Below are 27,350 nucleotides of genomic sequence, written 5' to 3'. Positions count from 1 at the left end.
AGAAGATAATTTAGATTGAACTCGCTAACCTTTGACTTTCTTCCACAGACCACAATAAATAGACTATTGGAATTATTGTTAATTTCACCAGTGTCAGTGTCTAGTTTTAAATGTTCCATTACATCAGTTACACAAAGAATTCCCTGCTTGTCACATGGGAAAGATGCTGACCTAATTATTTTAGAAATATGGAGAATCATCTAAAAAGATTAACAAAGGAAATATTATGTCACTACCAAATTCATAACTAAAATAGCATGAAAATCACTGTATAATTACCTAGGTTTCCATAGAAACCATGTTTGATGGGTAGCCAAAAAGACTTCTGATTGGGCTTCACTACTTCTGCTCTCCCTACAATAAACACTTCTGTTCTGCCTCTCACAAACAACTAACCAATTTTTCAGTTGCCTAAGTCCATGTCCTCTTTAAGCAGCATTCTTAACAGCTCTAATCACCCATATGCTTTTTTAAGATCTGAACTCTTGAACTTACACACGTAAAAATATTTTTACAAATGTGTTATAACAATTACCATGGTATCCACCAAAGGGGAAAGAAAGAAAATAAATTTATACATGGTAATATTTCTTTGTTGTGACAATACAACAGTTGCCTAAAAATGTGCAAAAGCCTTAATCCAATAAACAAGTTTGGGGTTTTATTGCATTTTCTCATTGTAATTTTTCATTCTCATTGTGCCTTCTCAAAGGCTTTGGCCCTTAAGCACTAGTAATGCAGATGTAAGCAAATGGTCCCCCGTGCTAGCAAAGGTAAAAAAGGCGTGGCCCAACCCGTAAGTCCGTATTCCATTAGAAACAGCAAGAATTCTATCTGAATTTGTGTTTAACATAAATAATCTAGATTGACAACTATTTGCGGCAAGCCTCTGTTCTCACATGCGTCCCATACAGCAGATTTTAGCAAAGCCACCTCAGAAATTTCTATACCCAAGAAATATACTGTACAGTGTTTTTCTCCTCCAAAAGCTGATGAAAATGTTGTCCTTGAGGTGATGCACACAGCTTTTCCCAGAAAGCGATATTTCAGATAAAGTCTAATCGAATTGATAGATTATTTGTTTGCAAATGACAAATGGGTATTTTAAGAAATGCTTTGTTATTGACGTTCTGGAGGCTGCACAGCCTTTTCATTGTTTCATCACGTAAGGAAGAGTTAAGGTACTGCCCGAAGCAGACTTCAGTTCTAATGGTACTGACCCACAGGAAAACTACCCTTACACACTGCCTCGATCCCAGCAATCAAGAAGTAGGACAAGAGTAGGGTGGAAGTTGAAAACAATGGATTTACAAGGTGCTACCTGGCCTACTTCTAGATTTGTTTATGTTTGAAGAGCACTGTATAGGAATATTTCAAAACAGAAAATACAGAGATCCCTTGTTTGAAACAAGCAAGTTCCTGACAGATTTGCTTTATTTCAAAGAAAGAAAAGCACAAGCACTATTATTTTAATACCTTGTGGGATTTTTTTAAAAAAATTTGAATAATTTATTTTGTATTATTTACAGTTACTTAAGAGTTTTCAATTAATGTTCTATCATATTCTGGGATTTAAGTTCTGCAACTCCTGTTTAGTCCATTAGAGCCTGAGACTTCATGTGCTTTTACCACTTCAGAATAATTGGATCTTATCAAACTAAACTACAGAACTACAGTTTATTTTTGTGCTCTTTTTGAACGCAGAAAATCTCTTTAAATCAAACTGAGACTGGGCCCGAGCACTGAGAGTGCTGTAGAACAAAACATAACATTACAGAAAGAACTGTAGACCCAAAAAACACATTTTATTCTACATTATGTAATCCACCAACACTCCTCAAGTTCATCCTACTTAATGCTAGGCATCTTTCTTGGAGAACTGCCATTGTAGGCTCCTGATATAATCAACACAGAAGGGCAGAGAAGCACAGACCTCCATGTGGTGATTAAGTTCCCTTCGCATCTGCATTACCCTCTAAGGTGTCTGCCTCTACTTATTGATAATAAAGGGAACCAGAGTACTGAGATGACTTATTTTGACTAACCTTATGTGGATTGATCCTTTTTTGTTTGGTTGGGTTTTTTCTGTAACCTAAGTGTTCCAGATCTGAAGGTATTAGTTTGTCTTGTTTGGACTAGACTGTTGTCTGGATTTGTTTTCATCCTTACAAGGAACTTACACTGTTCCCTCCAGATGAGAATTTTGATTGTGTAATTGACATTGAGGCTACAGTACTGGCATACTATGTTTATTCTGTAAATCAGTGTATGGAAAAATCCTAATTTTCTGATGTTGAAAGCACCGAAGGGTAAAAAATGTTAAGACTGACCTCAGTGAGCTTTCAAAGAAGACACAAGCAAAGTCTGTGCAGGTTTCTTAGTCTTCAGTATGAAAAAAATAAACGTCCATCTCAGTTTGTAGCCACCTTTTTCACAAGCTAATCATTCTACACTGGTGATATATGAGTAACACTGACTTAAAAAGCAAAATAAGTCTTAATAGATGATTCACTGTGTCACAGAAAGATGCCTGAAATAGTCATTCAGTGTCATTTTTCTTCTTGTACAGTTTACAGAAATAATCAGTATTCCATTTGACAAACAAGTGCAAACATCCATTAGCTAAATGACACAACATATACTTTGACTAGGTCTGTAACTTTCACTAAAACTCTATCAACAGAGATTGCTGAACAGTCTGTATACCTCTTTCAGTATATATACAATTGCTCTGGTTAGGAGGCCTCTGAGGTATTTAAAGAAGGAAAAATTATTGGATAGCTTAATCTGTCTTTGAAATCAGAAGAAAAGAGAAAAAATATCCTGGTATATAATCTGTAAACTACAGATACACGGAGTTGGTCTTATGAATTTATTGTTCTGCATATGAGTTCTACTCCCAGATCCATACACAATTATCATCAAAAATCAAGGAGTGGAATAGACAAAAAATTTATTATGTGATTACTGTTTATTCTGTAATAACGTTGAACTATATACAAAAATACAGAAGGAGCCTTTTCCCACTATATTGAGTGCAAAGAAGAGCTTGAATAATGATCTCTAAGAACTGTGAGATCAGCCAATTAGCTGTAAACATTAGATAATTTATTTTTTTCAACTTTTCATCTGAAAGCTTGCACCTGAGTTATAAGCCTTAAGTTGTAATGCATCTACAGGTGTAACCACCACTTGTAACATTCTGTTGTGGATATGTAACTGACAGGTTTGCTGATGATGCATGAGGCAGAATTAAATAAATTTTATGTGGATTTTCTGCTTGCTATGGTAGAAGGTATTCTGAAAATACTTATTATATGCAGACAGAAGGAAAGTTGAGGAGCTCCTTTATATGCATTTATAATTTTTTTAACAGTTTTCTATAATACACCATTTTATAGCAGCTATGATGCATAAGATAGATCCCTCAAACTGATCTTTAAAGAAAACTTCCGTTGAGAAAGATCACCAGTCAAATGGTAACAAATGCAATGCTGCTGGCTACACATTAGAAGAACAAGTAGAAGTAGAAATGTACTAGGCTTAGAAATACCAAATTTTCTCCCTCCGTTGTAAACTATCAGGAGAGACCAGGAGGTCCAGCCAGGTTCTTTCCCAGGATCCTGGCTGTGCTGAGGCACTTCTAAGTGACTGAGACTAAACAGTTCTTCCACATTTGAGAGAGCATAATTTAAGCTCTGGCTAGACAGATAGATGGCAGATGCACATTCCTACTCACTGAACTTGCACCCATACAAAGATCAGACATAAGTGTCTTCTGATATAAATACCCTCTTACTCTATAAACACACAAACTTTCAGAAAAGATCCTACAATATACATTCTGCAGCAAAACTGTACTTTCCGAAATTTCAGTGGAGACATGTCAGCTCCAATATGCTTGTACATATCCAGCTGTTTTGTACTCCATGCAGAACTACAGGTTTCTGTTGTCGTACATGGAAGTAAAGAAAGAATCTCACACCTCAGCAAAAAACTGCTTTTAAATATGTTCAAAATATACCTAAAATTCTGAAAAGTTGATTAAGGAGCATATATTCTAGATACGAACTAATCACTGGAAAGTAGATATGTTTCAGCATTTATTTGTTTTACACCTTCTCACAGCAATGACCATCAAAAGTCTTACAAAGGTTTCGGTCTCGAACCAGTAAGAAAGCACTTTCTCGGTGCACCAGTCTAACTGAACCAATAAAAAACGGAAGTAGAAAGAACAGTCTTTCTGTCCTTCATACCATCTTGGACTTCTTATAAAATGGTGTAATGCCCATATGAAGCTACATGCCAACCCTTTCTATGTGTCTGACAAAAAAGCATGGTTTTGAAAAGGACCCTATGTTGTAAAATTATATTGACTTCAGAAGTGCTGAGAAGCCAATGTTTCTATTGAAGCAGATGGTAAAAGCAAGCCTGTCAACCACAACTAAGAGAGGCTGTGGTATTACAATTTAATCCATACAGTGACTGAAAGTCATTGGTCAGAGGGGGACACAGTGAGGGCAGTTATCAGTGGTGCCAAAAGCACACCAGGAGCATGTCCCCATGGTACTGAATATCTCTAATGGGAAAGTGCTTTGAAAGTGTAAGCACTGTATTCAAGCTACTGATCTAGGCTTATTAATTTTACATTACTGAAGCTATGGTACTTCACTGACCAAGGTAGTATCTCTAAATGTAACCAACACGTAATTATGAAACCAGACCAGTGCTAGCTCAGAATTTTTTTGTGTTGTGCTCCATTACATGTATGGATAAGTCTAGTGCTGGCTCCCGTACGTATTTGGGGGGAATGCACTTTGTTACTCCTTGCTGTTGCAGAAAATGCGAAAGATCAACCTGGTGAAAGCCATCCTTAAGTGGACAGATTCTGGAAATGGACTTTGCTCCTCTTTCAGCACGAAGAAACTCATGTAAGCTCTAAATGATGTCTCTTAAAATGAAACACTGTCTCAAATTCCCCATACACACAACATAATAAAAAAGATTAAGCTAAGAATTTTGACTGTTTATAGAGAAATTTTTAGATTTTTTTTAAACATATACTCTGTAATATAAAATCATACATAGCTGGGTAAAAAACTGTAAAAATGCTACTATGTGTGTTCATGTAAGCAATAGTAACAATTGCCTGAACAGAACTCTGGCTTAGGCAAGCTGCAGATGCTTGAACAACTGTTTTTATAATTCCAAAACTCCTTGATTTCCTTCGTTATTGCATTACAGGGTGTTTTCACCCTATTTAGCTTATTTTGCAGTCTAGAAGGGTCAATGTTAGGTCAGTATTTAATACGAGCTGGTATCTGTGGCTGTTGAGACCAGACATAATTACTGTAGGTGAGCTTGCCATTTTCTGCATGTTTACTGTCAGTTATCAAAATGCCTGGTGGTGAGCATGATGTTCTTTCTGTTCAGCTGCAGCTTCTATGCCTCATTCAACCAGGGATCATCACAGTGAGTTCTTAGGAAACAATCTTGTTAACTAGCTTACTTCAGTGAGAACTAGATACAGCTTTTTTGCAGCAGTTCAGTAAAATATTGAAGTAGGTTAGTGAAAAAAGGTAAGGCGCATTTACTACAGAGCACTTTTTATTGTAAAAAAAAAAAAAGCAAAATTAGACCCAATTAAAAATGTCCAAATGCTACAGCGATAGAATGTTATGCATTCTGGTTCAAGTATTGTAGTCCTTATTCATATAAAATTTCCTCTCAAAGGGCCATAATACCAAATTTAATCCCAGGTAAATTCGTTATTGTTTAGAACTTGCAGCATTTGTCATTATGCAGTTGTGAGGCCATAAGACAAAGAGTAAAATCAGACCATTTGGTTAGCCACTAGCTAGAACAAACAACTCCTCTTGAATAAAGGACCCAAAGGGACAAGACTGGAAAAAGCCATTATTTGTTTATTACCAAAAACATTTGGCAGCATGTAACAGTGGCTATCAGAAAAACAAGCTAGAGAAATAAAGTAACAGAAAATCACAGTGTCTTCAAAATGACAAAGCAAACTTTACAAGTGTGCTGACCCAAAGGCAGCCTGTCTGGCCACATGCATAGAGGTGGTTCAGCCTTTCCACACAGCAGCATCTCTCTTCACTGCCCCTTTCTGCACTCTCTTGTAACATACACATTCTTCCTCTATTTTTTTTTTCTCTCCCAGACATGATACTCACTTCTCAGACACTACTGCTCAGAAAATTCTGTATGTTAAGTAAGCTACCAAGTTACATTACAACCACTGTGCATTTACACAGACATAAGCATGACCATACTCCATACTACCAGAGACCAAAGACTCATGTAGTCTACTTTATCTGTCTCCAGCCCTGGTCAACAGCAGATCCCTAAGGCATACAACAAAAACGGAGCAATCAGGTGGTGTTTCCTGTGGATCTTTTCCTAGCCTCCAGTAGCATGTAGCTCATGGATTCCATTAACCAAGTACGTTTACATTTAATGCCCTCAAAATGTTTTCCTTAATGTTTCCCAAACTCCCATCAATTTTAAGTTTTCCAGGTTTTGCAGCAAAAAAAGTTACTCAGAGTAACGCATTTAATCTACTATCCACTACTTTCTGTAACCTAGATAAATAAAACCTACATTTTCTGGAATCTAGATTATTAACAGCTGTCCCCAAAGTCCCTTTGTGAACCTGACTTGGTCACCAGAGCGATCTTGCATATTTTTCTCTGTCTGGCCTATCAGTCAGAGGAAGGTGACCTTAGTACTCTTCGAATCTGAGTGCCTTTTCTGCTGAGATTGCTTTCTTGGTGTGCATGTAAATTTCCTCCTTTCTCCCGTGTTTTTTCATCATCTGTACTTCCTTCCTTAGGCTGAGAATGATTCCCTTTCCCATGCATGCAGTTCTGTTTCCAAACCCAGTGTGTCAGGACCCCAGCAGTACCAGGTACTAGTTAACACTTTCATTTCAAGTACATTACTCTTTATATTTCAATGCATGATTTGCACAATGCCTGTTTTATCACCATGTAGTAAAGGAAGAAAAGCCAATATATAATAAAAACAATGGGGGGTTGGCCACTTACCAAGTGAAGATAAGACACAGTAAGGTAGATATTAAAATGAGGACCTGGTTAAACATTGCAGACTGTGTGCGCTGGATGGCTCTGTGAAGATCATTCTATATTAATGGAAAATAGGTGTTATATTTTGTTTTCAATTAATAAGGCATGAGCTGATTCTATAGAAGAATTATATAGTGCCTTGATAAAATGCAGTCATTCAAAACCACTCTAGAATTTGCTGATCATATAGAAGTCTGTGAAAGAGCCAGCTGTGATTCTGTGATTATTTAACTAGTTCTTTGTTCATCCTTGCACAAGCCTGATACTATTGGAAGCTGCCCTAAGGTCTGTCTGCTTATGTCTAACTTACAAATTACAGGCTGCAAGGACCAATTAAGGCATAGCAGTTGAGTCCCCTGCAATTGTATATGAATGGAAGAGCAGCAAAAGAATTAGCTATTCCAACTTTCCCTGTTGGCACAGTAACAATTTCTACTAATTGAGATTTCACTTGATGTCTTAATTTTTGATAATTGTAATGCAGAAAGAAGTTTAGCAATGCTTGACCATTTGTATCATCTAAATACACATCTAGTTAGCTGTCTATTAAATCTGGACGGTGTACTGCACTGTGAAAATCCTACTAAAGACAATATACTAAAAAAATAGAAAGTCAAAAATAGTTATTTCCTTTTTCATACTTACAATCATATTCTCTAAAGCATGCTTTGCCAGCCAACAATTTAAAAATACAGGAATAAACAGGTTTCTTAGGACTGGCCAGAAAATCTGAAAGAAAAATTAACAAATTTGTTAAACGCTTTTCTATTCAAGGACAGAGCTTTTCTATTCAAGCAGCAATGAAACACTTGGGAAAAATACTTATTATTAACGTGTTTCTAATGTGAGATATGGCTTTAAATAATATTTTTTCTTCCTTTGTGATTAACTGTATGTAAGATAATTTGATAAAATAAGCACAGTCAATTTTCATTGCAGACACCAGATATTCTTAGATTTTTTTATCTAGCTAGTCTATTTTATTAATTGTGTTGTAGTTTGACTTAGAAGGTTTTGTTTTTATTTATCCCCTATTGGGGAGGAAGGGGAAACTGATCTGTATTATTACTTCATTCATGTAGCTAACTATCTTCTTCTTCTTGTTGACAGATTTCTGTTCCCACAGACACAAATCTGTCATCCATATATGGTTCAAATTTACTTCAATAAAAATTAAAAGTATTTGGCAGCTATGAAAGTGCAATGTGCAAATGTATTAATTCAAATATGATTACCGTGATGATGAAAGGGACAGCATTAATTATTTCCAGGAGAAAGGGTATTCTCAGGATTTGTTCCCAGATATTTCCCTTCAATGAAAAGAAAAAAACCCATCATGTCACAGTAGGCTTACGTATAGTTCTGATGAGAAATATTTGTGATATTCCAATGTCACATAGGGAGTCTCTCCCACTAGCTGAATTTCAGAAAGACCATTCATCTCAGACTTAAACACATACGTCAAAAGTGAATATAGAATACAGGCCACTCTGGCCTATTTATCTCCTGTTTATCATAATGTACTGCACAGGTAAAAATATGTAATTTTAAACCTGTATTTTCACTAGAGCAGGTCTCTATTTCCATATGACCATATACTTCCTTGCTATGACCTAGTTAGTAACATAGCTCAAATGAAGATTTTTAATTGCATTAACTAGTCAACTCATTCTCTCAGCTAATGAGGACATGCATTTATCTCAGAGAATAATATGCTCCTGTTTTCTACTATTGCATTTTTAGGTACCTTGGAATCATACACAGACACCTTATCTCTGCTTTTTTGTTCTTCAAAGGTTAGTTTACTTTCATTTTTACATGCAGACTTACACACAGATAAGAAGTTCCTGTCCTAAGGAATTTATCTGTTTAATAACTCTCGTTTTCCAGTGACTCTTCATACAAGTAGCAGACTGCCTTGCTGGCAAATTCTTTTACCTACAACTATTTCTACTTCTTTTTCTTAGAAGACTCTAAATATTTAAAATCCTGCATTGCAATGCTATAGCTTGTGATGGTGCCAAAGCTTTCCTTACCTTAATGTTTATTGTCTTAAGAGTGTCTAAAAACTAGAGACAAAGCCCTAATACAGCCTAAGAGTTGCTTATCCAAAGGACATGACCTGCTCAGAAGATTTTACCATCAAATCAACTGTTTTGATTACTCTATGGACAGGTGGCTGTCCTATTATAGTCTATACTAATGTTTGTTATGAATGATGAGGCACTCTCTGTACATCCTTCTGATAGAACTTCGTGGCAAAACATAAAACAGAGGAGGAATGCAAATACGTTCTATTTTCCAAAGAAAAAATACCAGCTCATTTTCTCCTAATTTTGTTTCATTAGCCTCTGCATGTTAGTCACAAAGGTCTGGATATTTCTTCTATTAATTCTAATTCTGCAAGATCTTAACTTATTAAGAAATAAGTATTAAGAAGAGGAATGAAGTGAAATTACAGAAAAATTAGTAGACCAAGTCCTTTCTTTGCATTTGTCTTCTTTCATCTTTACGTTACATTTTCTCTTTCCCTATTGTTTTGGAAAAAGAAGTAAGGAAGACAATCTAGCGTGTAGTATTTGAATTAGGACTACAAGACCAAAGTTCTGTATTTCTGCCACAACCACTTCCTTACATTTCAAGGCTTTTTGGAACTTGAACCTGCTTACATTTAAATCAGCGTCCTTCCCACATATTTCAACAAAAGTGGTACTGATCTTTTTAATCTGCTTACTGCTAGCTACAGGATGGGGATAATACTACTTCTTTTCCACAACTGAGCAGTGACTGTGAATGACTAAATGTTGGGATGAAAATGCATACATTTAAAAAAGAAGGTATTTAAAATTCAGTGACTTACGGCTTTAGTAATTCTGTATATCAAGATTATTACAGGTGATGCAATAACAATGTAGTATATATCATGGCAATATTGAAAAAATGTGCAGTACAGCATTATATTTTCAGTTGCAAGGGCATCTTAATCTTTCCTGTTCAAATAACCATCTGATATAACCACTGAATATTAAATACAAGTGTTATAGCATATAAAACTCTTTTTCTGTTTTTAACTTTTCACATCTGGAAGCCATTGTACCTATGGGGCAGGGATTATTGTCTTCCATGTAATTGTACTTGGTGGGAGTTAGACATACTTGAGTAACCTTAAATATTTCATTTGATAAGCAGCCCTGCAAACAGAAATGAAATTATAAGACGGTAAGCTGAGGTTTTGTTTGTAGGAATAATAAAATCAAAAGAAAATTTGATTTTCCCAACTGACCCTTTTTGTGTTTTTACCAACTTCCTCATTTTTAATGCTAAGAGGTTTCTTTTCTGCATTATAGAAAAGAAATGTCACATAATTTACTTGTGCACACAAAATGCCTGTACAGATGTGCTCCAGGTACTTAATGATGTATGCAGCTGTAAATTCTGGCTTCTACATACAAATGCATCATGTCTTCTGCAAAACTGCATTTTGCATACGGTACTGGTAAGAGTAGCTAAGATTGCCTGTGTGCCAGTGATATAGTAGGACTGCCAGATCTATGTGATGAGTTTTGGCCGTGGAAAGTTCTAATGTATATAGCTGTCAGAATCTGGCCAAGGGCAAACCCTCATGTAATGGGTTACGCTGTGAGAATGCAGACTGTGAACCACTCATTCTTGGATCCAAGTGATCAGCAATGTAATACAGTGCTACATTCTTTGCATTCCTCACCATATAAAAACAATAAGAAATGCAAATCAACTGTATCCTAGTCGCATGACACACTATTATACCCTCACTGTTCTGCACGTTGAATCGCTTCTCAGATGTCATCCACCAGATATCGGAAAGGTAAATTCCATGGAGTATTCTCTCAAATGACTGCTTGCTTTATTTTACAGGTTATTTGTGAAATCCCAGCAATGTGGACACAAACGCAAACACAATCATCTTTTCCTTGTTTTCTTCCTGGCTCATCCTCTGACTTGTGCCTAAATTGCTTTTGGAAAAGCTTTTGCTTTGGAAATGTTGGCAAGAAGTTATCTGTCACAGACTTACATGAACCGAGACTCCCTTGGTCATCTTGGCAGTGCAGAAATGCCTTACAGTGAGCAAAGTAACTGCCACCTTGGCTTCCTGAGACTGCTGTAAAACTGGGGTAAATGGCTCTATCATGACATTTCCAGATTGTAACTACGAGGACAGGACCATAGAGAAGGAGGTGTTTGCATCAGGTGGATTGCCAAAGTGCATTTGAATACTATTATTCTTCTTACATTACTCTTATTCCTTTATGGGAAGTGGAAAGACAGCCTCATAAAATTACCTCAACTTCTGTGACAGGCATATGCAGCAAATCAGGATAGTAGAGCTTTACACTCATCGCACACTAGTAAGTAACTGCTCATGGGAGGTGACTTGACAATATTTCTCTCGTCTTCTGTACTCACTGAAATTGATGCAGACCACAAACATAATGGATGCCCATAAAATGCTGCCCAGTAAACTCAGGAACAATATAAATTGTGATTGCTCTTCGCTGTTTTGGCACTAGATGTGTTAATTTTGGATTGCTTCTGCCTATAACTGATTTGCACCTGTAATCTCCAACTAAACAGTATATGCTATAAGGATTAAGAAGAGTAATTTTTAGACAGTAGATAGTTTTAATTCTTTTAGCATTATTGGGCACTAAGAAAAATATTTATGCCATAATTACTTGATAAGCACACTAAAGTACAACTTCTAACTCCAGTGGTGGCTCTGATAGCTACTTAATGTCAATAATTCAAAAATCGAGGGGGGGAAAAAAAAAAGATTTTGCTACAAGATATTTTTAGCTTTAGAAACCAAGTCTTTTCATATTCACTTTGATAAATCACTTCTTTCTCCTGAAGATACTAAAAATGTAGAGTACCTAAAACTCACTGGAACAGCACATAACAAAATGTAATGAAAAAAACTGAGTAAAAAGTTTAGGAAAATATAACTTTTTAAGGAGAATGCAAATACAAAAATATAATGTATTCACACCAGATGATTTCAAGACATTTTGCAAAGATGTTCCAATAGCATCAGAGAGATGGATAACACAAGTATGTAGGTATTGAATGAAAAAAAAAAACCAAAAAGTACTATCTTGGCTTAGTTTTTGGTGTGCAGTTTTAGAGGCATGAAACTTGAGTTACAGATACTGAGGAGCTACAGCATTGACATCAATGACAATCGTGTCCATTGCATTACGGATAGACATATAAAACTGCACTTGAAAAATCAGTATCTAAAAATCAAGGTCACATTTGAGAATGTTTTCAAATTACAACGGAAAAAAAACCCAGAAACTTCATTTCTGACTTCCACTCTCTAGATATTAGTGTTTGCATATAAATTTGGGAAACATGACTAGGGCTGCCTGTGACAATAGGCTGTCCTCTGTATGTGTGGTTTTCTTAATTTCCTGCTTGTACATCAGTGTGGGCATAAGTGCAGGCACATGAATTTTACATTGAAACATTTAACTTACTTTTTCTGATGACTTACACCTAAAAGTAACTAGAATTACTTACCTTGTAGCTTAAATAACTCAGCAGCAGAGTTTCAAAGAGACTTATTAAAGCCACAGAAACCTTAAGTGATAAAATATACGTATTAATACTGGCTTCTAAAGAATATATGACATTAAGCACTACAATGAAAAGTAAAAGACAGTAAAAAACAGCTTTTTCACACATCCTCTGAAGCCATCTCAGCTAACAGCATTCAGCATGAAGCTTAAATATTGTTATTTTTCTGACTAAAGCAGCGGCTGTGACTTGAGTCTCATTGCTCTTTTCCAAGTTTAACACTCCAGAGAGCCTGCAGGATGGCCTTTCCATGGTTTTTAGACAGCTCCGTACATAGTCTGCCAGATTGTTTCTCAAGTTTCAGTTGTCTGTTCCTAAAAGGTAGCAAGATCTTTTCAGAAGACAGAGAAAGAGAAAGCTGTAAATAATGGAAGTTAGTCAGCTCTTTACTTTTCTGAAAGGTTATTATGAATGTGCGGAAAAACAAACACTTTTCTGACTGTGTACAATTCAGAAAGCTGAAAACAGCAAAAAAATGATACAGATTAATAGTTATTGATTTTAATATTCAAATGCAACTGAGCTCAACTTACCAGCCTTCACTAAGATTATATGTAGTATACATATTATGTAATTGAAAAATATACCAAAACGGTGAAAAATCTACTTAAAACTTTATGCGTATTACATAACCACAAAACTTACTTAAATCCTCTGCATAGCAAATATTTCTATTTTAATGTATATTGTGGGAATATTCTATCAAAGAGATACACAAATTCAGCTGGAGCCTGAAGTCAAAGAAGCCTCAGGATTTCTAATTTTAAACCAATGCTCACTACTACTGAAAACTCAGAAGAGTACACTACTTTCACTCTCAATATCATTATCTAGTTTTGAAAAAGATGCTGTGAATTGGAAAATTATTCAAATATGTAACCAAAATATATTAGTTTCTCCAAGTAAGTACTACTGTTTTACATAAACTCAGGTTATACTTAAAAAAAATATACCTTTGTTTGCAGCTATTGTATATACCTTACTGTGAATGCAGGCATATATATACACATGCATACACATACGTATAAAGTCCTATGTTTATCAAATAAACTTACTGGAGAAAGACCGTAACCATAAGCAAATAAATCTCTCAGTATTTAATTAAACTGAATACAGTAATCTGAATGTCTAAGTCAAAATTTATTCAAACTATGCATACTTTGAACAAGAGATTGAAAGGTCTTTTCATCTCTTAGTAAAATTGTGTATTACATAGAGGTACAAACCACAGTAATGGCATTGCGCTAAGCATGGTGCAAGAATATAATGGTAGAACCATTCTGGAAGCTTAAGGAATTCTTACTAGAAAAAAGCATTTCACAAGGAGAATTCCCACATCACTGTCCACAAGTCAAAAAAGCATTCCTTAAACTGAGCAGGATCCAGGAGACTGTGGATTGAGCCACTAACTTCAAAAGACCTCCAGGACCCCCAAAAGCACTGATGTAGTGCACCTTTTGTGACATACTCCTCTGAACATGTAGGCTTCTATACCATGAAGTAACTTTAGCTTTCTAATGTATTTAACAAGAAAGCCCATGAAGCATGTCAAAAACTAGTCATAAGCAATTATGAAATTTAAACTCATCATTAGAGCAGTGAATACTTGACTCAAAAGAGCTCGATAATCCTAAGACAAAAGGGTATCTAATTCTACAATATTTTGTTATAAGCTTTAATACTTTATAAATATATTGTGAAGTCATATAAATTCAAATCAGTTAGCTCAGATCAGCTTATCTTTACTTTGTGCTTTTGTTATACTTGGCCATCAAGTAGACTTCTTTGTTAATACCAACTTTTCCAAGTACCCTTTAACACCACTAAAATGCTATTCATCAATATTGTCTACACTTATTAAATGGAAATAGTTAAATTGGCCATTTACATATTACCTGTAATCCCCATAAAGGCAAGCTTCGATTCACCCAAATAATAGGAGACCTGTTCAATATAATGAGAAAATAAATATGAAATTAATCAGAATCTAGTTAGTGTTTTGAATAAAATCAAGAGGAAAAAAGTTTGTACACGTGAATGGAAATTAGAGCAGCCTTATCTTTTAAACAAATTCTCAGTAATAAAAGTTTTAAATCAGTAGTTATCTACTGAGTATTGACATTTGTATTTCTAATCTAGAGCCAATCATTGAGTTCCCATGGGAGTAATCCAACACCCAGTGACAACAAAATCTGTTCCTGGCTTCAGTGGCTGCTAGTTCATCCTTTATGATTCCAGAAAGAATAAATCAAGTTGTGCTTTTGATTCTAGAGATGCAGAGGAATAATATTTTGTGGTAGGAAAAAAATTTGACAATTATTTTGCCTGAAGTTTTTGCTCTCTGTGTAATGACACAAATAGTACATAACTCATAGGGGCTGTCATATCTTGGAAAAATCTCGTGTCTTAGGATTTACTAAATTCAAGATTAATAGGCACTTGATACAGTACTACTGGGATCTGGCACACTCAATGGCACAGTACCTTACTGTCACTCATTTATTGGCAGTCATAATTGTTTTTTAAATGGGGGGGGGGGGGGAGGAGTTTCAGCAAGGTATAAGCACTGATGGAATTCAGATCTTATAAGAACATCCAATCCAGCAGTTCACTTATGCAACCACAGAAACAATTACAATATTAAAGGCAGCTTTGAATAATCAGGAACACGGAAGTAATTGCTTGAGAGTTATGGAAATGTCACTATTATACCTTAAAATGTCCCCATTCCAGACGGAAATGGATATGTCTTTCTGTTTTTCTCCCCTTCCCACCATTACGTGGACTTTTGGTTTGCTTTTTCAAAATAGAAACTCACCAGTCAATCATTCCAGGTGTGTAGTTTTGATTAGAACAACTCCGGTTTAACTCCTTACTGAAAGTTGTCATGCCATCCATGCAAAGTCCATTTTCATTAGCAAATGTATATGGGAACACGATCATAAAAACATATGAGAGGAAAGGGATATTAATTACATTATGAAGTGTTTTATAAAATGCATGTGATAGTTTGAAACCCTAGGCAATGTATATAGACATTTTTAAAAGTAAATTAACTTCTAGGAAGTAGTTTGTATGTATTCCATATCTACAGATAAAGAATTATGAAGCATATTGGGTTATATTTTTTAAAGATTTTTCAAACATGTTTCAATTTAAAAACAAAACAGCTGAAATTATTCTTTAACAAGCTGAACTAAGCACACAATAAATACTAAGATCAAGACAGCAGAAATCCTATCACATGGACAGGCTGGGATAGAAAGAGCGTCAGGAAAGATAGGGAAGATTGCATCAAACTACACTTTATATCCTTATTTGAGTATGTGGTGAGGGCTGGAGATTCATGCAGCATTAATTCAAGAAAGAAACTGGTGACATCTATTTAAAAAAATAGCTGCTATGTACATGTGATGTTCTCTTGCCTTGAATTGCTGGCACAAATCCTCCCTTCAAAAGGTGATATAAGGATGTGAGAATATATATTTAAGTAATGAAAAATATCCTTGTTTAACCTTGGCAAACAAGGTCAGCAGAAAAGGATTTGCAGACCACAGATTAGTAATAGCTGTATTTTTTACCAACGATGAGTGGGACAGGTGCTAAATGGTGTCCATTAATAAGGATGCTTTATGTATTAAGCTCTTCCCTGCACACCCACTGTGCCTGAAGGAGTAAATGTAAGGTACTAACTTGTGTAGTAATTTCTGAAAAACAGGAAATAAATTTGCATCCCTCCCAGAACTGTCACTTTAAAAACAACCAGGTGATAATGTTTTCTGTGGCCATGCTCTCAACAAATTGAGTAGTTTCTTTCATCAGGCTGTGACACAGTATCTAAAAAGGATTATTTTTAATTCATAACAGTGCATTTGTAAGAACGCATTATGGCAGTAGTTTAGGTATAAAGCCCTTGGGATCTCTACGGGTAAAAGCATTAACATTAACAGGGTACCATTTGGGCACAGGGCTGATTTGTCTGGCATAGCTTCTAAGACTGGGGTCTTGGTGAGCATGCAGAAATGACTCACCTGAAACTTCTCAGCCAGACAAATGTTATACAGAGACAGAATCTCTTAAATGTACCACAACACAATATAAGGGAATAGTATATACAGAAAATACAAATTCTGGTTGGTGAATTGTTCAACATTTAGATTGAAGGAACAGACATGTCAGGAAACATCTGGGGAATTAAGCTGCCTGCAAGATGCAGAAATATCTTTGCATATGAATACAAAAGTACTGAAGTATACCCGTGGCAGAAGTGATGATATTCTAATCTGTACTGTGTACCCCACATAACCTTGCAATATAATATGCTCATCTGGGCTCACTAGTATTCTTACAACAAAACAGTATCAGAAACTATCATTAGCTGTAAAATTTCAAGTCCCTGAGTTGCTGTGTTACTATGTCTAAATTTCTAAGGATGGATTTTCTCTTCTCCATCACAAAGGTTTTGCAAAATCTTTACTGCTCGCTTCCTCCCTGCACATTTCCTCTCATTGAAGAGACATTCTCAGATACATGCAGAGACAAAAAATATCTTTCGCTTTTCCAGGAAGATTTTTTTTCTGGCCCTTTTTCAAATGTTCTAATTTCTTACAATAAATCTTGACAAAAATTTTCTCAAATGCATCTTCTGTACTTTCAATTCACACATCCTTCTCTCATGCACTGCTGAGTAAAGCCAATACCTTGCTTTGGACTCTGTTCTTGTAAAATGTAGTATTTCTCCTGTGTACTAGATTTTTTATAGTATTACTCTTATCAAATTTAACTGATTTTCAAATATTAAAATTGGAACTCATACTTTTGTCCTTTGTTTAACATTGTGTGAGGAGTGCTAGTTCTATTATCCTAAGCTTAGCATTTTCATCTGTGCTTTGCTTCTTTCAGTATTTAAGGCCGACAGAATCAAATGAAGTGAAAGCAAGTAAGTTAATAAAATGTGGTGCTTATTAGCATTTGGAATTGAGAAGATGCAATATATCCAGGATACAAATACAACTGAAGTACACAATTGAATAAATTATCAATATAATTTCTTCTACAACTGGTTGATTGTATAACACATGGGGGCGGGGGAGGGAGCAGAGTACCCAATGACCCACATAGAATGCCACACTGACAACTGTAGGTGTGCAAAATCACACATTATCACCATAGATCAGCATGAGCATGGAATACACTTTTGGCCTTTCTGTTTTCTAAGTGTTTAGAGAAGGCAGGGGACTAGAAAATTATCATCAATGTCATCTCCATGAAAGCTCAGTTTCATGTATTTGTCTGTTTCTGGGATCTGGGGTTTTAAGTAAAATTATTCAAGTAAAATCCAAAGTAAAATTATTTAAGTAAAATCCTAAAATCATTGTTGCATAAACTGGCAACAAATATTTGTGATTTTTATAAATATAAACATAATATATAGAAATGCTATGTAATAATACAATCAAAAGATGTAAGTTTGCACAACTGTATCTGACACACTGTATCTGGGCAGTCAGGATTATTTTAGCAGTAAAGTGAAAAAAGAATATTGTTATTTTAGTTCTTATTTCCATTCGCGATGTAAGACTAGCTTTATAATTCTTCCAAAACATCTGTAAGACATAAAATCAAATCCCTGTTGACAGAATATCAAACATTTATTAATTACATTAATTCGTTTCTTATAAGTTAAACAATGCTTTAAGAGCAAAAATAATTAAAAAAAAACCCACAACACAAAAAAAACCAAACCAACAAACAAAAAAGAAACAAAAAAAAATCAAACACATTACCATCCAACTCCTTGTGTAGGATCATCCAGGAGCACACGAATTATGTATAAGAAACAGCTTAGTAGCTTGAGAGAGAAATTGAATAATCGTATCCTCAGACCTATTTTAAAAAGAAAAGAAAACACAGACATAAATTCAGGTTCTTTACAGATTCATCCACTTTACAGATAAAACTAAAAGGAACTAGAAAAGCCATGCTGTAACAAAGCAAAGGTCAATCTAGCCAGTAACCTGTCCCTGATACTGGCGATCGCCATAGCATACAGAATGTAAGAATAAGCCTGTCAGGCACAAATACACCTTTCGAGCTTCGAGGAATCCCTGGGTTAAGACTCAAGTCTGTCTTAATACAAAGAACTACTCAGTGATTTGTCTGAACCTAGCCTATGCCACTCATCTTTCCTGAGGCCACTCTTTGGGTCTTCCATAGTTTTACAAGTCCACTTTCTTGAAAGGGGAACCAGAACTACATACGGTACTTGACATGCAAGATTCAGCAACATGAAGAAGGCATACTTTCAACCATAGGCAGAGGATATACAATGGCAATTTTTTTAAATATTAATATTTTAAAGTCTTCATGGAGTAGCTTCTCATACAGAACATATTAATACTACCCCAACTTACACATATTAAACCGTAGCTATTTCATGTTGAAGTTGCATAATTACATGTCCAAGAATCCAGGCATTTGAAAGTCATGCTGAATGCACAACTGAACTGAATCAACAACTTGTTCTACAGACCATATGAATATTGAAATGTTCTCGCTGAAAAGATACATCACAAATACTATCACAAAATATTACAGTATTTCCCACAAACATAGGTCCAAAGACAAGATTCCTTCAAAGGGATCCGCATGGACACTTGCTTCTATCACATGGGCAATTTATTTCAGTGCTTACTGGAGCCATCATCTACTACAGTGGAGCTTCACTGTATTTTAATCAGATTTTGCAGTCATTAGAGGATTAGAGTTTAGATTTTCAGTCTTGCTATTAAATTCACTAGTCTTAAAATTTTGCCTATGTAAATATTTGTATCTAACTCTTGGGTTTAAGTTTTTGTTCACCAATTAAGTTAAAACTGTCAATTGACTAAAGTTAAGTGGGGGGAGGTCACTTTAGGCATCAATTTTTTCCAGTCTTGTGAACTGAGAGTCCAGTTCTGCATGATGAACCCTTCTGTCCAAAGGAGAATTCTACTGACCAAGCCTTACAAAGGTGTGACTTCATTTGCGCCTAGTCATAGTAAAGATAATATATTTTATTGTTTGTTGCAAATATGTTAGCAGGTCTGCTGAACTCAATGTAATTACTTCTATGGCTTCAGAACTACAGCTTTATTGTATATACCCAAAGCTGTATGCATACATTCCCTTTGAAGGAAAGAATCACAATTACCTTATGGTAATATTACATACTTTTTCACTTTACTCAGTCCCAAGTTCAAAATGAACACCTTACAGATAAAACTGATAAATCTCCTTTTTTATCTACTAGTTCCCCTCCCATTAAAATGCAACCTAAAGAAAACACAGAAAAATAGGAAACAGATTTTTAAATATTCTACCATGCAATTGCTGAAAGAAATCTTAAAGCTCATTACACAACACTGCTTGCTACTTTTAACTGTGAAGTTGCAGTTATGACACGAGATCTGGATGGACTTTTACAGCACCTTGTCATCTGTAAACTAGGGATTAAAATCCTGTGGTCCCAACCATGAGAAGCCCCACAGCTGTTATTGGCAGTTAGGTTTGTGAACATTAACCTAGCGGATCCTGCTGCCCTGTCAAGAGTCATTAGCCAGAGACTATTTATTCCGCAACATGAGTGAAGATGTTGAAGTAGTAAACGGGGTGAGAGGCTATAGAAGGTAGAAAAGTGTGTTGTCATGCTAGGAAGACACCTTTTCTTGGACAATGCTATGATCATTTTTTTTTGCAGCTTTTTCGAACTGTTGCTGAAGAAAACATGAGTTCTTTGTCTGTACTAACCCTTTTGTGCAAGTCTGCTAGAGTATGAATGGTTGCCATAACAACTAGACTATTACAACAGGAAAAGCAGATAATGTTAAAAAAAATAAATGAAAAAACACCTCACCCCAAATAAAAAAGCCCACCAGGATTTCTTTTCCTCACCAATTTCATGCTGTCTAACTTTCTTAGATAAGTATAAAAGTCTGCTGTTTCTTTCTTCTGTTTTTTAGCTCTGTAAATGTTAATCCTAGAGTGAAACACTTCTTTTCTGCATTGATAATGACCTGGTTTCTAATTATGTGTTGGTTTAGATGCCCAAAGAAAATGGTGCTTTTCAACTACATCCATAAAAGGTACCCATGATCCTGCCTGCTGCCTTAAATTCTTAAGTCTCAAATTTTAGTCCTGACAAATCTAGAACTACTTAATTATTCACATATTGAAGTTCCATCAGTCTATTCCAGGCTATGCCTAAACGCGCTTCAGACTCTGGGTATCCCCACAGGAATGGCTGTTCCTGACAGAATATCGGGCAGGGTTTTCACACCAGACATTTTCATATTAGGGTTCTTGTTAGTGTAGATATAAAGGGCGTGTCAGGGACTGGGTTATATATAAAGTAAGGCAATAGGATAGGTCTGGTACCGTGTGTGATTGGGTCAGTTACTACAATGGAAGCACGGAAGAACAGGCTTCAAGTCTATCCTGTTCCAGAAGGTCACCTCTCCTAGTTCTGCATGCCTCAGCCTTTAGACATAGGATGTGCTGTCAGAGGGAGTAGGATTAGTCATCCCCACCAATGCTTTAGTAATTAATGTAGGACTACCAAATAAGTACTGTCTCTCGTGGAAGTCTTCTGTAACCTCATAGTTGGGGGTGTCACCTATGAGTTGGAAGAAACACATTTATTCCACTATCACGGGGATACAGGATTTCAAATATGGGAAGGAGGGGACAATCACTAGAGCAAGTATTTAAAATAAGTTTTTGTTTATTACTCTGTTACAAAGAAAGCATTTCATATTTCTTTTTGCTGGTTATTTTCGTCTTCCACTTTACATGCTGTCAGTGGATCAACACGGTCTACTTAACTTCTTTTTTTCCATTTGCAGCCAGATTGTTCAAGTAGCAGGGTCATTTGCACAGAGTATCTCTGTTTTGACACTGGTGTCTGAAACTTGTATTCAGATACAACAATCATACACTGTTACCCACTTATGTATTGTTTAATTAGACCGTAATTTCACTGTGTCCGTGTAACCACAGTGTCACATCCTTTGTCTTCTTTAAAGAACAAATTGATAATAACAGTTCAAAATCTGTTCTGTGAAACACATGTAACTACGTCAGACATTAATGCTTCCTTCTCAGTTTGGACAAGTATTTGCTCTTTTTTGCAGGAATTTTTAAGTACAGTAATACAGTTGCTGACTGACTTTCACTTTTATTACAAATTCTTAATGCTTCCCTCAGAAGCATTTTCAGAGATTAATCCTCTCATTTACAGAGCTGATCTAAACCAAAGCAACAGTGACAGAGATGGCAGCAGAAGATTTTACGATCATCTTCCATTATTCCTTTCCCGTAAGTCTGTAACATATTTTTGTTTTTTAGGAAAAACCATCTCAGTAGCAGCTTGCTTGGGAAGTTAGATCAAAATATACTGTTTATGATTTATATCCTGGTGGTGGTTCTTTCATTCCCTCTCCTCCAAACTGAAACGTTGCTTATTTTTTCCCTTTGAGACCTACTTTATGCTGTGATAATACAGTGTGTGATCTTGGCAAGTACAAGTAAGTCATACCAATATGTCATCTCCCCCCTCGCCCCTCCCCCCCCCTTTCTTTCTTTGGCAGAGGGCTGGCTGACACCTTTGTAAAAAGCTTTTCATGCATTGGTTGAACTCGATTAGACATCTGCAGAAGACTGAGTGGAAGCTAGGATGACATTAGACATGCATGGAGGCTTGTTTTATCAGTTTACAGAAATACTTCCAAAATTAGAATAATGAATTAAATGCTTGATATTTCATGCTACCAGTCTGCACATGATTTGCATCAGAATAGTATTTGGTAGAAATTTCATATAAATTCTAGAGTTGACTGTTAGTTGAAAAAATCACATGATATTACACTCTGATGTGTTAAATTCACTTCTGAAGTCTTAGTGGTTAGCAAAAACTGTTTGGTGAACACGGGTAGTTTGATTTAGTTATCTGAAAATATGCTGATACTACTGACAATTACTTTCTCAATTATAGCAATTACATCTTTTGTATGTGAAGGAAGGTTTTCAGCGCTCTCACAGACACCAAAAAAGATCTAAAGGGCAGTATCTTTATCAACTCCCTCTTACCTCTGGGCAACAGAATCCTCTAATTTCAATGGAGGACTGAATGAGTGGCAGGCTACTATCTGAACAGCAGGATTTTGGAGATGGTATTTTAGAGGACTCTGGTTGTGAGTATTTGGACAAGAACACAGATTATTTTAGAGGATTCTGAATGCAAGTATTTGGACATGAACCAAGATCTGCATAAGCAGAAGGAGTGTTTGACTGCACTTACCAATTCTGAACACTCCGATTTGAGGATTTTTTTTTTATTTTTTCACTCAGCACAGTAATAATTCTGCTGTATTTCCTCTTTGATTCTCCTGAAAATTGTCTTGTTTAAGTTCCAGTTGTTGGTTAAGCTTCTTCTATCATGAAAACCAGTAGCAGTGCTTGGGTAACCTGTGGGATTCTAGTGGGAAATGCCATGCCCATGCCATACGGTGCTGTAAGTACAGTAAGCACCCTCATTCTCCAACTTACTTTCCATGAACCAGCTGCATAATTCAACAATAGATAAAACATCTCATCTCTTAAATTTTCCGTGGAGTCCTCTCCTGAGGACCTGTCAGGAATGAAGGTGCCCATAATGACAGTGTCTCTACTAGCTGTGCAGGACGAACTCATTACTGTGTTTTTATTTGTTAATCAAAACCAACATTCTTCTAAAAAATCTACCTTGTACTGTATGGTATCACTGCATAGGAGAATTCATCAGAATCTGGATTTTTCCAGCAATCATCAAGCAAGCCAAGAAGGAAAATTCCTGTGCTACTTGTCTGTAGCATGAACCCATCTCCAACAAGATGAATTAACAGTTGTTTTACACTCTCTTGCTTTTTTCAAATAAAATTCCACATCATTCATCTCCTTTGGACCCATATATCACACTTACCCAATCATAACCTAATAGAGATGTCCCAGTATAGTAACTTATGACAATTCCGTTAATGTGCTTAGCCAGAAGGGTATGCACTTGGCAAAGGAAAGGCTATAAATTCATACTAATTAATGAACTTCTGGTTTAATTTTTGTGCTGATGATCATAAATGTATCTATTTTTAGATGCACAGAGTCTGCCGTTCTGCCATCAAAATAGGTAACTGTATATATGTGGGTTTTTCTAACTTTGTTAAGATTTTAAAGTAGGGAAAAACATTCTTTCATGTAAGCCAGAAGGTACTGTTTGGAACCTTCCCACCTTATCAGTGAAAAGCGATTTAGAATGAGTCAGGTCATAACTTTATAAATGTTCTTAGTAAGTAAACAAAACCACGTCAAATTCTTGTTTTGTGGACTAGATCAGAAACTAAAAAAAACTATTTATTGCTTACACCTTCTGACTGCCTTTCTAGCCAGGAGTAATGCTCTTTTCTAGTGTAGGATGCTTTTTCTGTTTTATTTCTTACTCCATTACACACTATATCAACAATGTCGTAAGTCAAAGGCTATAAAGATACAAAATACTTAGACATGTAAAGTCACAGGAGAAAAGTAGAAGAGAACTAAAACCATTTGAGAAATTACAGTGCAATTAATTACATTTAAAATATAAATTCAGTTAAATTCATTTATTTCTAATGAATCACAAAATGGTTGAGTTGGAAGGGACCTCTGGAGGTCATTTTGTCCAACACCCCCTGCTCACATAGGGCCATCTCGAGCTTGTTGCCCAGGACTGTGTTTAGACAGTTTTTAGTATCTCTATGGAGAAAGACTCCTCAATCTAGATGCAAAACCTCATTTTTGGCAACACAGACTTGTAAACATAAAATGGAGTATGAAATTGTACTTCACACATCTCCTTTCTTTGTTCTATGCATACGGAGGTTTTGTACACATTCTTTTCATATTGGCCAAAATGCAATAACAGAGCTCTAAAGTGTGCTAATACAGAGTAAGAAACTTCTTTCAAATAAAAAGTATCATTAGAAAATAATTTTACCAACCAAATCTAGTTAAATCTATAAAAAATGTAAAAAAACCTATGTCTCATCTGAAGTTTAGAAGAGAATATAGTCTAAAGGCTATCCACATCATTTAGTAGCAGAGGCAGTCCTCTGCTTTCTAAGGTATTTAGGCATCTGAATTGAGATTAATTTTCCCCTGTGTGTCTATGTAGGTGTAATAAATAAAGCTTTCCCCATGGATTAACCTCCAGCAGCTTTGTTAAACCCAATTTTCCAGCTCAAAACAGGCAAATAAATCCAAAGCCCAAACTGAAAATACCAGTTATTCACAGCACAGTGCCTTTTTTTTTTTCCTCAGGAGAATTTTGCTTCTTAAACTTGGAAAGTTAGAGAAGCTTAACCAATAAAAAGCTAGCTCTTACTGAGAGAAGGTCTGATGCTCTGTTACTGATAGAAGGTCTGATGCTCTGTATTATTTTAAAAAACTTGATCCAGTCTCCCAAATTTTGTTTTGTCTGGGTTTTTTTAGATTGAGACACCAAAAAAGTAAAGTCCTTCCTTTTTTTCTTTTCTGTCCTTTTCCCAGACACAAAGCTATGGGACTATCTTAATTGTATTACAAAGGCCAATATGTATTCTTTCTATTCTAAAAGCTTTATGTATAAAACTATTGCAGTTTTAGTTCCTTACAGATGTAGGCAAACGGAGGTAAATTCAATCCTGCTACACAGAGGAAAATTGAGGGCAGTTACTGCTCTTCTCAGCTATGACCTCAACTGGTATAATCAAGTTTTCATAATATACCATGCTTCTATTCCCTTTGACCAGCTGCATGGAGGTATATAAAAAGATATCTTAATTCATATTATGGCCTATGAAATGCTTATGTCAATGAAGATATCGTTAAATCAGACTAAAGAGAAGGACCACCTTTCTGAGGTACCACATTCAGAAGAAGGAGGTATGTTGTCCCCATTAGTTTCCTTTCCAAATTGATTTTCATAGTACACAGTAAGTTTGAAATTTATTTAGGAATACTTAATAAAATTGAACACTTCAAAAAGCTACGTACTTCTGCAGATTTTTTTCCTCCAGCATCTTAGAGGCTCTTTGCTTTCCTAGACATACAATCATGAGTTGTCAGTGAGCACTGCAATGTCAGATCCATGCAAAATGGTCAACTTGATCATGATACAGGAATAAAATCAAGTCACTAAGTATTTGAACCTATGCAGTAAAGCATGTTGGTTTTAAGTTTAAGTAACACTTGCTGAATTTGTTTTGGATATTATGTAAAACTGACTCCTCTACAGGGTAAAATTTTAGCTCAGAAGAGAATGAATGATAACTTTTCTGTTGCCTTCAATGGAATTGGATTCTACTCAAAGTATCACAATTATGCTTAACAGAAATTAATCCAACTGCTTACTTGATCTTTGGTTTTTGATGAAGAAGAGCTTTAGTCTCTCTTTAAATGTATTTTCATTCATATAGAATTCAACTTGCACCCTGAAATATAAAAGGAAGTATTAGAATTGAATATGAAAGATAATAAGTTATTTTTTTCAAAATTATTATGCTAATCACCTGTTCTTTATATATAACTGGAGGAACATATAGAGAGTGTTCAGTAAAGAGCTCACTTGAATTTGAATGCGTAATGTTGAAAGATTAAAAAAAAACACAACCAACCACCCAACAAACTAAAAAATTTTAGTTTATCCCCTTTACATGCAGAATCATTTTCATAGTCTTTGGATACTCTACACTGCAAAATCAGAAGCATCTATGGTTTTCATATTGTCATTGGAAGACTATTCTTATATCTGCATATTTGTAAGGGAGATTTCCTTGATATTCAGGTTAAACCTTCCATCTCAGTTTAACTCCATTCCTGTAAAATTGGCATGTCAATGATCCTTCTTTTTTTCTGTCTTGTTTGTATCTCTACTAAGTGTTCATTTCTCAGCCAAGTGTTCACTTGTTTGTATCCATCTTTCGTAAAATGCTCATGCACCAAACAAGCCACCCTCTCTGAACTTCGCTTTTGTCACAATGGCATACTGAGACCTGAAAGCAAAGCTATGTTGCAAACATACACTATCGTATAGAAAACAGCTCCCCTTCCTCATTATATTAAAGCAACAGTAACATCTTTTCCCTTCCTTCCTCCTGAATTTGCCAGGATGTACTTCATGTTTCTGCTCCTCAATTCAGTCCGAGTACAACCCATGCAATAGTTCTACAGACTAGAAGAGAGAAAAAACTGTTTCAGGGGCTGGCAAGGGGAAAAGGTATGCATTAGTTGTATACAAAAACTTAGGCCATTCCACACTTGTGGAGCTGCACCACACAGCATTAGTTAGTTCCATTTCCACTGAAGTCCCTGCTCTACCCAACTGACTGGTCTCCCTCGCCAATCCCAGTTCTCCTCCAGCAGTGAAACACTTTACCCCAGCAGAATTTCTGTGCCTTCCTGAGAAATCAGTGCTCAGTTTGAGAACTGCTCTACTGTTGCTAAAGAATTAAGCAACATCACAAAAGTGAGTTACTTCCTTCTGGCTTGCTCTGTATACCATCATTTGTTGCAAAACTGCATGTACCTTTTGTTTGTAGA

General features: G+C 35.8%; 1 protein-coding gene across 7 annotated transcripts in view; it reads right to left on the bottom strand.

Moving 5' to 3' along the window:
- The window catches only part of KCNT2 (potassium sodium-activated channel subfamily T member 2), a 151,189-nt gene that overhangs the window by 90,156 nt on the left and 33,683 nt on the right, over positions 1-27,350 (bottom strand). For 6 of the 7 annotated variants that reach the window (XM_056355486.1, XM_056355487.1, XM_056355480.1 and 3 more), the window contains 8 exons: positions 26,163-26,242; positions 18,509-18,608; positions 15,541-15,597; positions 14,618-14,666; positions 12,666-12,725; positions 8,342-8,416; positions 7,752-7,835; positions 7,068-7,162 (listed from right to left, as the gene is read on the bottom strand). In XM_056355486.1, coding sequence (XP_056211461.1) covers positions 7,068-7,162; positions 7,752-7,835; positions 8,342-8,416; positions 12,666-12,725; positions 14,618-14,666; positions 15,541-15,597; positions 18,509-18,608; positions 26,163-26,242 — 600 coding nt within the window. The remainder of the gene's footprint in view (positions 1-7,067; positions 7,163-7,751; positions 7,836-8,341; positions 8,417-12,665; positions 12,726-14,617; positions 14,667-15,540; positions 15,598-18,508; positions 18,609-26,162; positions 26,243-27,350) is intronic. The other variant, XM_056355484.1, reaches the window with a different exon arrangement.

Source organism: Falco biarmicus, chromosome 11 (genome assembly GCF_023638135.1).
Source record: "Falco biarmicus isolate bFalBia1 chromosome 11, bFalBia1.pri, whole genome shotgun sequence".
NCBI classification, from domain to species: domain Eukaryota; kingdom Metazoa; phylum Chordata; class Aves; order Falconiformes; family Falconidae; genus Falco; species Falco biarmicus.
Note: the sequence above shows the minus strand (reverse complement) of the source record. Positions and strands in the feature narration are given on the sequence as shown.